The sequence below is a fragment of the Schistocerca piceifrons genome, chromosome X, assembly GCF_021461385.2.
Source record: "Schistocerca piceifrons isolate TAMUIC-IGC-003096 chromosome X, iqSchPice1.1, whole genome shotgun sequence".
NCBI classification, from domain to species: Eukaryota; Metazoa; Arthropoda; class Insecta; order Orthoptera; family Acrididae; genus Schistocerca; species Schistocerca piceifrons.
In genome coordinates this window covers 381,717,836-381,729,919 of record NC_060149.1, presented here as the reverse complement: position 1 = coordinate 381,729,919, position 12,084 = coordinate 381,717,836, and the positions used below count along the sequence as shown (strand labels likewise).

Sequence of the window (12,084 nt, the reverse complement as noted above, 5' to 3'; positions counted from 1 at the left end):
GACTGCCTTACGCCTCGGGCACCCTAAAGAGTGAGGGATCACTTTTTCTGCCCCAGAAACAATTGTGCTAGTCACCTGCTCAACCATCACATCGATGTTACCATGTGAGGGGGATTCAGCGGTGACAGCAGAGGTGTAAGTTCCCCAGTCTGCCTTGTTCAAAGCCCATCTGGGCAGTCGTCCATGTGCCTGATGCTGGGGCAGTGACAGGAAGATGCAGAAGTGGTCACTAACACACAGGTCATCATGTGCTCTCCAGTGGATAGGTGGAAGAAGTCTTGGGTTGCAAATTGATAAATCAATGGCCGAGTAACTACCATGAGCCACAATGAAATGTGTGGTGGCCCCAGTATTTAAGAGGCACAGGTCGAATTGCGACAGTAAAGTTTCAACATCTCTGCCTCGGCCAGTAAGCATGCTACCACCCCACAAGGGGTTATGGGCATTAAAATCTCCCAGAAGTAGGAAAGGTTTAGGGAGTTGATGAATCAGTGCAGCTAATACATTCAGGGGTACTGCACCATCTGGAGGAAGATATACATTGCAGACAGTTATTTCCTGCGTCGTCCTTATTCTGGCAGCCACAGCTTCAAGAGGGGTTCGTCTTCACTACAGACCGAGTTTAGGACATAAACGCAAAATCCACCTGACACTGAATTATAGTCACTACGGTTCCTGTAATATCCTTTATAGCCATGGAGGGCAGGGTCCGCATTGCTGGGAACCAGGTTTCCTGGAAGGCAATGCAGATAGCAGGTGTAAAGCTTAACAGTTGCCGTAGCTCAGCCAAGCGGTGGAAAAAACCACCGCAATTCCACTGGAGGATGACATTGTGAGACTGGGAAGGCATGGGACATTCAATGAGCCCATTTACACCTAGAAATCACCTGTTGCCACTGATTTACTGCTTGAGCAGTCTATATCCATTCTGTCTGAGGGTCTGGCGAGATCTTGGTCCTCAGCGGACGCCAGAATCTCCACCCCATCCTCAGCCGCAGAGCTTGTAGGTAGCGGTGGTGTGGGTGCCACTGCAATTTCCTTGGTCTTACGGGTTTTCTTTTTAGATTTATCTTGCTGCTCCTTCGGTTTCTCTGGCTGGGAGGACTTCATTGGCTCAGTCTCCAGGACTGAGGATGAGTGTGAAGCTCTACGACCAGCTGCTTTTGGGCTCTTCAGCCACTGGCAGGTGTCGTCGTTCCCACTAGAAAATCATCCGAAATCATACTGAATGCTTTCTCAGAAAATTATTTTGAACAATTAGTTCATGAGCCCACTCGAAGCGTAAATGGTTGCGAAAGCATACTTGACCTTTTAGCAACAAATAATCCTGTACAAATAGTGAGTGTTGTGACGAATACAGGGATTAGTGACCACAAGGCATTTGCTGCTAGGCTAAATACCGTAACACCTACAATGATCAAAAAGAAACGCAAAGTATATCTATTTAAAAAAACTGATAAAAATGCTCTTAATGCCTTTTTAAGAGACAGTCTTCACTCCTTCTGATCTGATCATGTAAGTGTAGAAAAGTTGTGGAATGTTTTCAAAGCGATAAGTATCAACAGCAATTGAGAGATATATACCACATAAATTAATAAGTGATGGAACTGATCCCCCATGGTACACAAAATGGGTCAGATTGTTGTTGCAGAAGCAACGAAAAAACATGCCAAATTTAAAAGAATGCAAAATCCCCAAAATTGGCAAAGTTTTACAGAAATTCAAACTATAATGCATACTTCAATGCGAGATGCTTTAATAATTTCCACAACAAAATTCTGTCTTGAAATCTAGCAGAAAACCCAAAGAGATTCTGGTCATACATAAAGCACACCAGTGGCAAGACACAATCAATAACTTCACTGCGCGATAACAACAGTGAAGCCACTGATGACAGTGCCACTACAGCATAGTTATTAAACACGGGTTTCCGAAACTCCTTCACCAAAGAAGATGAAGTAAATATGCCTGAATTCCAATTAAGAACCACTGCCAAGATGAGAAACATAGAAGTAGATATCCTCAGTGTAACAAAGTGGCTTAAATCACTTAATAAAGGCAAGGCCTCCAGTCCAGATTGTATACCAGTCAGGTTCCTCTCAGAGTATGCTGATAAAATAGCTCCATATTTAGCAATTATATACAACCACTCAGTCACAGAAAGATACGTACCTAAAGACTGGAAAATTGCTCAAGTCACACCAATACCCAAAAAGGGAAGTATGTGTAATGCGCTGAATTACAGGCTTTTGCAGTAGGGTTTTAGAACATATACCATATTCAAACATTATGAAGTACCTCGAAGAAAATTATTTATTGACATATAGTCAGCACGGATTCAGAAAATATCGTTCTTGTGAAACACAACTAACTCTTTATACTCATGAAGTAATAAGTGCTATTGACAGGGGATGTCAAATTTATTCCACATTTTTAGATTTCCAGAAGGCTTCTGACACCGTTCCTCACAAGCATCTTCTAATCAAACTGCATGTCTAAGGAGTATCGCCTCAGTTGTGCGACTGGATTCGTGATTTCCTGTCAGAAAGGTCACAGTTCATAGTAATAGATGGAAAGTCATCAAGTAAAACAGAAGTAATATCCGGCGTTCCCCAAGGAAGTGTTATAAACCATCTACTGTTCCTGATCTATATTAATGACATAGGAGACAATCTGAGTAGCCATCTTAGATTGTTTTCTGATGATGCTGTCATTTACCGTCTTGTAAAGTCATCAGATGATCAAATTGATTTGCAAAATGATTTAGATAAGATATCTGTATGGTGTGAAAAGTGGCAATTGACCCTGAATAAGGAAAAGTGCGAAGTTATTCACATGAGTAGTAAAGGAAATCAGCTAAATTTCGATTACGCAATAAGTCACACAAATCTGAAGTCTGTAAATTCAACTAAATACTTAGGGATTACAATTACAAATAATCTAAATTGGAACGATCACATAGATAATATTGTGGGTAGAGCAAACCAAAGACTGTGATTCATTGGCAGAACACTTAGAAGGTGCAACAGGTCTACCAAAGAGACTGCTTACACTATGCTTGTCCGCCCTATTCTGGAGTACTGCGGTGTGGCGTGGGATCTGCATCAGGTGGGACTGACAGATGACATCAAAAAATTACAAAGAAGGGCAGCTCATTTTGTATTATTGCAAAACAGGGGAGATAGTGTCACAGACATGAGACGTGAATTGGAGTGGCAATCATTAAAACAAAGGCATTTTTCGTTGCGACGGGGTCTTCTCATGAAATTTCAATCACTAGATTTCTCCTCTGATTGCGAAAACATTCTGTTGGCACCCACCTACATAGGGAGAAATGATCATCACGATAAAATAACAGAAATCAAGGCTTGCACGGAAAAATTTAAGTGCTCGATTTTCCCGCGTGCCATTCGAGAGTGGAACGGTAAACAGACAGCATGAAGGTGGTTCACTGAACCGTCTGCCAGGCACTCTATTGTGAATAGCAGAGTGATCACGTAGCTGTAGATGTAGAAGAAACCTGGGAATGGAGTGACCCAAGGGACCCCTTCCTAGCAAGAGAAGGCCGAAGAAGACTTACACTTCTAGGACATTTGAAAGGTGATGCAGTTTGCTGAGGTAATGACAGTGCAAATGCTTGCAATGATTTGAGTGAGTTCTGTGGGGGATTTTGTAGGAATATTGGTCTCCTGAATTTTAAAGAGAATTATTGGTAGATTTCTGGAGGAGGAATAGGTACCAACCAGACTGCATAGCTATGAAGGGTTTCTATGAGTACTGGTGGAAGAGAATCACAAATATTGATGCAGGCATGGTGACAGTATTGTTTGGGATGGGTACAGAGTATAAGTTACCATTCTATTTTCTGAGAGAGTTGGCTGCAGTGTTGCATGATAACTGTGAGAATTGTGTCCAGTTCCTCAAAAGGGTGGAGTAATTGCATGGACAATATGACGGGGATAAGAACACACAGGTATGGCAAGATGGGCAAGATGGCAGTCGGCAAGTATGTGTGACATGCAGTTATGGCAGTATGGAAAACTCACACAATTAATGACTGAATGGGAGCCACTGTGAAGACTTGGAATACGGTACTCAACATATTCCACAAGACTCGTTAAACTAAACAGTGTCTCAGCATGGGCCTGAGTCACCGATATCTGAGGTCCCAATATTACAAAGTGTGTCCAGAAAGTAATTGGTGTTTTGGAAAAAAACTCATAAAAACTTTTTTTCAAACCAAAATTTATTTTTACAAGAGCACTTCTTAAACTATTTTCTACATAGTTACCAATATTATTCAAACATTTGTCATAGTCGAAAGCCAACTATTCTATGCCCTCTTCATAGAAACATGGGGCCAGTGAAGTCAGCCACTGCTGAACACTGCTTTTCATGTCATCATCGTTGTCAACGGGCTTTCCTCCAAAATCACGCTTCAAATTCACATCAGAACATGCGAGACTGGGGCTGTACAGCAGATAATCATACTGTTCCCAACCAGGTTGACGAACAAAGTTTCGAGTGACCCAAACAAAATGGAGACGTGTGTTGTCATGAAGCGGTACCATGCCTTGACGGAGCATTACACGCTTTTTGTATTGAATTACATGCTGAAGTTTTCTCAGCATTTCACTTAATTGTAACACACTGACAGTTTCACCTCTGGGAAGGAATTAAACAATCAGAATGAACTGTCTGTCCCACAACACAGTGCACATGATATTTTGTCCCGGCAAAGCAGTTTGGAGCTTCTGTTTTTTGGGGGGATTTTGAGTGTCACCACTCCATCAACTGTTGTTTGGGTTCTGGAGTGATATGATAAATGCAAGTTTCATAACTGGTCACAATTCTGTTTAAGAATTCATCTCTCTCATCAGTGTATTGGGTAAGAGATGTCAAAACACTGCATTGTTGCTTTGTTTTGTCGATATCTGTAAGCATTTTTTTGATCACAGGAACACAATTTGTGTAAATTTAAGCGATTTGTGACAGTCTCATGCAAAACAGTTTTTGAAATTTATGGAAACTCATCACAAAGCATTCTAATTGTGAACCATACGTTTTCATGAATTTTCTCACTCATTTTCTTAAACAAACCATCACTGACAGCAGAAGGCTATTGTTGAATTACCACACCCCCTTTCTGACCATTCTATCAGTCATCATATTTTCACCATAAATCTCTAAAAGTTGACAATGAATTTCAGTTGCCTTAACATTCTTTGAATTTACAAACCATATTACAGAATGCACTTCACAGTCAGCAGACTCAGAAAGTGTCTTAAAAATTTTGAATTATCACTAACAAATGTAAACACAATGCAATCCAGCTGTAAGAGCACTGGTGGAATGACAATGAACAAGACAGGTGAGTGTGAATGTGTGGAACTGCAACACTAGTGCTGTGGTGGTGGGAGAACGAAATGGTACTTACTTTCTGGACATGCCTCATATGAAAACAATTAGCACTGAATGACACTGGTTTAAGAGAAAACAAATTATGGCAGGGTGACACCACAGACGACTTTGATGGCATAAGGCAGAGGCAGTCAGAGACAATAGGTCCACTGAATGCATAGGTAGAGCTGTTATCGACCTTGAAGAGTGGGGGCAGAACACATCAGCCAGGCAGGCCTTTAGCCTATGACCACTGCAGTGGTAGTTCAATGCACCAAGACATTCCTGTCAAGCTTCAAGCAAATGATACTTGTGGCATTACTAGGCTATTTACAGACTAGGAACCAATGCAGTAGGAACAGCAGTGAACAGTCATTCATTTGGTTGGAAAGTATGGGAATTATGAGCTCCAAAATGGAACTTGGAAGATATTATTGTTGAGAAGATACCTAAAGTACAGACTAATGAACTTTAACTAGTGAAAAAATTACAAAGTTCAACAGTGCCTCTGGATGAAAGCAGCATTATACATTCGTATTTGATGGGAATTCCAACTGCCTTTAAGACTAGATAATGAGGCTGTATTGCCGTAGACTCCCAGGCTGAGTGGTATCAAGCACAACATATGTGACTTGTCGCTTCATTACAGGATGCTTCAAGTGGGTCAATGTTTGTCTGTAGCAAGAGTAAAACCTAAAAATCAATTGGATAAACCAGAATTTCATAGAAAAGCAGTAACTAAAGCTTTTGTTATCTGAAGCAGAGGCAGTGCCAACAGTATCTGGAATTAAACCTATTGTGAAGGTATTAGTAGAGGGATTGGAGTAACAGCTACTCATAAATAGTGGTTCAGTGATTTATCAAGAGTATTTCAAAGCCTTACCAAACACAACAGACATGGTAGGTGTTAAAAAATCTTCGGAGCAATGGGAAGGGGTCAAAGGCAATTAGCCATGAAGCCACACTACATGTTCAGTTTAATGGTGATGTAATTGAACACATGTTTTTAATCATCATCAGCTGAGCATTAACATGCTTTTACAGGTTGATTTTTTGAATATGTATTGTTGTGATGTGACCTCTGATATGTGTTGTGTAAAACTGTATGAAAAGGAAAAGGCTGTAGTTGAACCTTTGTAAACCACACAGGTGAGAAAATGAGAACTTTGGACATTACATATCCAGAAGAAATGGATGGAGAGTAAACTAGTAAACTAATTAATGTACAAAGGCTGAGAGTGGTGGAAAAAGAAAGGGCTGATAGCATGAGTAAACCTGTTGCAAAAGCAGAACATATAAATTGTGTGTCAGAGGCAAGAAAAAGGATTTGGGCAGAGGAAGTTTTATTCTGCTGAAGAAAGCTTAGGGAGTTTCCCATTATTTGGGAAGCTACACAGTAAGGCAACTGTGTGCCCCTCAGCTGCTTAGAACAATCCTTCCTTCTGTTTTCTTTCTAGCTGTATAGTATTAGGTTTATATGGAGACTTAAGTGAAATTGAAACGTGAAGAGAAAAGTAGGAAGAGAATTAAAGTGTTAAAAAGCAGGTATATATTAAATGCCAAGTCTATAAAAAAGCTGACATAAAAGGAACAAGCAAGTAAATGAATGTTAGTCCAGAGTAAAAAGGAGGGCAGCACAAACTGAAGAGATAAAGCTGCAAGAAAACTAGTGACTCTGGGATAATAGTAATGACACCAGAGGACCTTGTACTATGAATAAGATTGGAATTGTGTCAAACATAGGAGTGTGGGAAGATTTAACTTCAAAGATGGTGTTCAAACTGGAGGGTAAACTAACACACAAAGTGAAGTTGAGGTAACAGACTGATGTACATGCAGTGTATCAGTCTTCACTAAGAAGGTATTTTAATAACTGACAATTAAAGACGCAGTAATTAGTACTAGCTGAAATAGAAAAACAAATACTATGCAGCCACTCGGGCTCAAAATAGAAAGCTACATTAGTGTCAATAGTAAGTATATAGGAAAAAAGAGACTCAGCTACCCTAAGTACTGGAGTGGGGTTAATGCTAATGATGTGAAGAGTTTAGTAGTTCGTATGTGAACACTGTACTGGGCAGCTGAGAGTGCCAGAATAGATATTACTAATACACAGATAAAGAGACAAAGTAAAAGTGTAAGTAGGCCAGTAAGTGCGATATTCAGTAGCTAGAAATATATCAGCACAAAATATGACTGAACCAACTCAAGAACATTGATAGTTATGTTTCACTGTAAAGTAAAAGCTTTGTAAAGTAATAATTATAGCTTTAAAAGTTTTCATGATGATCGTAAAGAAGAACAGCAATGCAATGCAAGAACTGGTAATGCAATCAGAGGAACTAAGTTGGGTCTATGTTGAAACAAACCTTTTGTAACACATACAGGCAATTGGTGGTCTTCAGGCATCACTGCAAGGCAAGTTCATGAACCTAGTCCACAGATGTGCAAGTGATAAGCTTACTGGACACATAGGACAGAGGCAGCACAAGGCAGGAGGCAAACATCATCGCAACAATGTAGCAAACCATATGACTATCCCCAGTCCCATAATGATCACTGGATTTCATTACCAAAGGAAGTAGACCTGATGGAGAACCCAGAGCCACCACATCTGTATCTAAATGACAAACAGCCAGATGAGTATGATGAAGTAGAGTACTGTGTGTTGAAACAAGTGATAAAATTGTAACCAAAAAGGGTAAAGAAGAAAATAGATGTTACATAGCCTAAAGAAGGTCTAATAAGGCAATTCATTGTATTATTAAATACGTTTGTGTTTGTGTCTAATATATAAGCATGTGAAATTTTTTATAACACTATGTATGTTTTTGTTTATCATATTAAAATCTGTTGACATTCCACAAAAGACAAAGGACCATATAAAGAATTAGTAATAAACAGTAAGCTAAAAGTAGCTAAATGATCAATATATTTTTTGTAAAAGAATTTGAAGTTAAGTGTAATTGTATAAAATTTCATGATAGCAATTTGAAGAGAGACCATAAAACAGAGTTACAAGTATTGCTGTTTAAAAGTACTGGAGTTTCTAAACGAGAAATCTAGAAAAACTCATTCTGAAATTATTTGCTTAATAAATTATGTACTATTCGAAGAAAAATATTGTGAAAAACTATACATACAGGCATCAGACCATGTTGCAAAAGATCTTTTATGCTCACAGCAAGCTTTTTCCTAACTGCAGATGTTAATGCAGCATTGCATAGTAAAGCTGAATCATGATCAGAATCTGACATATAATCTGCATCAACATTTTTTACAGGGTTTAGGATCAATGACAGAACTTCATCCACTGCAAGTTCCAATCGAGCTCTTAAATCCCTATAAAGAAAAAGAACAGGAACAGTGACAGGTGAATTCATTTGGTATTATACTTAACAATAACTACTATTTTTCACACATAAAATACAATTAACAGATTTGGATTATTACAGGTAAGTATTATCAGCAGTGTAAATGTAGCAAGTAAAATAAGCATAAGAATAATGTAATCATATTTCAAGAAGCAATCAGACAGTAATCAGGATGAGTTATGTAATATACTTAAAATGACACACATAATACTGGAACTAAACTACCCAGTTTACAGTAAAATCAAATTGTCACTTGGTGTAGGTGTGATTTTTAAGAAATTGACAAAATAATTACAGTATACAAATAGTTTAAGAAGATTGCATCAGTTTCTTTAGACATTTCAAATATTACACTGGAGATTAAACAGAACAAACCCATTAACAAGAAGACTGTTATAGTTTCAGAAAATTGCATGGTAAGGCCATAATTCCGACATAAATACAGACAATAAGTTGATTACAAGGAACACAGCAACCATCACAATCACGTAAATATGAAAGTTTAATATCGAAAATAAATGAGATTAGAGCACATATATACCACAGAGACTTTTGAAATATTTATGAAACTTTTTACGACCTAAACTAAAATCCAATTGGCAGGTTGTGAGGAATGGGTAAGAGCCACTGTGGCTCAACAGCCATGTTAGAAAGTTGTCCAACAGCAAAGAGACCTTCACCACAGATTCAAATGAAATCAAAGTACAGTTTATTTATTTATTTATTCCATGTGATCTGATGGTACACAGTGTGTTACAGATGTCGGAAAATGTCAGTTAACATTCTTAACATATATCAACATATAGTATCCTAAAGTATTATATTGCAAAGATTGGTTAAGTTTATTTCACTCCGTTGCTCAATGTTTTCAATTTAACATAAACTAGCTGACCCGGCAAACTCTGTTCTGCCTGAAAGCCAATAAATAATCAGATTATGGATGTTAAGTTCAATTTTTTATTAGGAAATACAAATAAAAAATTAAGTATTTTAATGAGTCTTTATTCTTTATGTTTTTTAGTGCATAGCTTCCACTTTTCAATTAAGTACCTTGTGATACAAGCCATTTTTTGTTTTATTATCAGGCGCAAGAACAAGCAACGCAGATGGTCTTCCGACTAGTGAACATACTGCATATAATTGACTATGTGAAAAACATGGCTATTCCAGATTTAAACCACAAATTTTCAAGGATTGGCCTTGTGATTTGTTAATGGTCATGGCAAATGCAAGACGGATCGGAAATTGACTTCTTTTAAACTCAAACGGCATATCGGTTGGGATCATCGGGATGTTGATCTCTGTTGTTCGCTCGACAATTTCGCATTGCTAACCAAGCCGTTTCACGGGCTGCCTCACTTTGCTCTTGTGATTCAGAAGCACGAAGTCGAGCCACACTAACATGGCGCTCTTCACGGGCAATTTGTTGTTCCTCTTCAGTCCTTTCATTCGCAATGTTTTGTATCCTTCTTGCATTACGGCTTTGTCGAGAAATATTCGATCGTCTTGGTCACGGCATTGTTAATGATGATTCAAAGAAAATACAAATTATTTCTTTAAATTTTTAATTAATGATATATACTGATACTTAACCATAGACGTTTAGCTGTCATTTGCGTTTTGTTATTCCATGTCAGATGCGTTTTTATTATATCACATTTTATAGTGACGCTTAGCTGTCATTTGCGTTTTGTTATTCCATGCCAGATGCATTTTTGTTATACCATGTTTTATAGCAGTCGAACGGGATAAAAAGTATCCTATGTCCGTCTCCTGGTTCTAAGCTACCTCTCCACCAATTTTCAGCCAAATCAGTCCAGCCGTTCTTGAGTTATAAATAGTGTAACTAACACGACTTACCTTTCCTGTATGTGTATTCCATTTCAGGTTATCTTGAACACACAGACCCAGGAATTTGAAAACAGTGTCAGTAATAGATAGCAAGATTACTGTTCTAGGTATTTATTTATAGAGTAAAAACAGTGACACAACAAATATGACTTCACAGCTTTGCTAAATTTTATGTTGTCTTTGATGGACTTAATACTAATGGGAAGATGGTTGAACAGTTGGAGGCCCATGGGGAAAGCGCCCTTTTTACACAGTTGAGTGTTTGTACATAAAACATGTAGATTTGAATTTTTCCTGGTGTTGTGTTTATGTATTTCATTATTTTTTATGACTCTGGAGTCAGTTGGCACTACATGGTTTCTGAAAAATTTTAGAGTCTCAAGAATGTATAGGGAAGGCAGTGTAAGGATTTCCAACTTTCTGAAGTTGGGTTTGCTCCCAGTAATAATCCTCATTGCTCTCTTCTGGAATTTTGAATGTGCTCAGGGCAGTTGGAAAATTTCCCCAGAATATCACACCATATTTTAGGTGGGCTTGTATGTAAGCGTAGTAAGCACTGGTTACTGTTTTCAGGCTAGCGCACAATTTCAGTACACTCAAAGCACAACAGCCAGTGCTAATTCTGGGGCATTTACCTTTCCTGGATGTGTATTCCATTTCAGGTTATCTTGAACACACAGACCCAGCAATTTGAAAACAGTGTCAGTATCTATTGGCTGGTTATTTACAGTGACATGTGGCTGAGAGGAATTTGCATTTTGTGTTGTGTGAAAGTTCATGGAAGTTGTCTTTTTGGTGTTGATAGTTAAGCTGTTGATTTTAGCCCAGTTGCTGCGTTGTTCAGTGGCCAAGTTCACAGCTTTTTGCACAGCCTCTGTATTCTCCCCTTTGAGGAGTACAGTTGTGTCATCAGCAAATATTATTGTTTTGTGTGCATCTACATTCAGGCTCAAGTCATTAATATACAGGAGGAAAAGTAGAGGTACCAATACTAAGCCCTGTGGTACACCTTGCTTTACAGTTTCATTACTCGAGAGTATTTCAGTTATTGAGTTGGTTTGTCTATTAGTGTATTTCATGCTGACTCTCGGCATCCGATTGGTTAGGAATGAAGCAGTCCAATTGTTTGCAATTCCTCTGATACCATAGTGTTCTATTTTTTCCAGCAATATTTTGTGGCCAACAGTGTCAAAAGCCTTTGACAGATCCAGAAATATGCCTGTTATGGATTTTTTTTATCTAACAGATCTAATAGCATATTTATGCAATCATATACTGCAGTTTCAGTAGATTTGTTGCTTCTGAACCTATGTTGGGCTAAATTTACTAAATCTTTTTTTCCCCCAATGAAGTCCATCATCAGTTTTTTGTACATTATTTTTTCAAAAACTTTAGAAAAGCAGGAGGAGTTTGAAATAGGCCTTTAGTTGTTCATATTTTTATTTTCACCTTTTTTTGA

At 38.3% G+C, this 12,084-nt stretch overlaps 1 protein-coding gene across 1 annotated transcript in view; it reads right to left on the bottom strand.

Annotated features, from left to right (window-relative positions):
- Positions 1–12,084, bottom strand: part of LOC124721735 (RUN domain-containing protein 1-like) — a 182,325-nt gene that overhangs the window by 48,972 nt on the left and 121,269 nt on the right. The window contains exon 9 of the mRNA XM_047246836.1: positions 8,544–8,743. Within this exon, the coding sequence (XP_047102792.1) occupies positions 8,544–8,743 (200 nt within the window). The remainder of the gene's footprint in view (positions 1–8,543; positions 8,744–12,084) is intronic.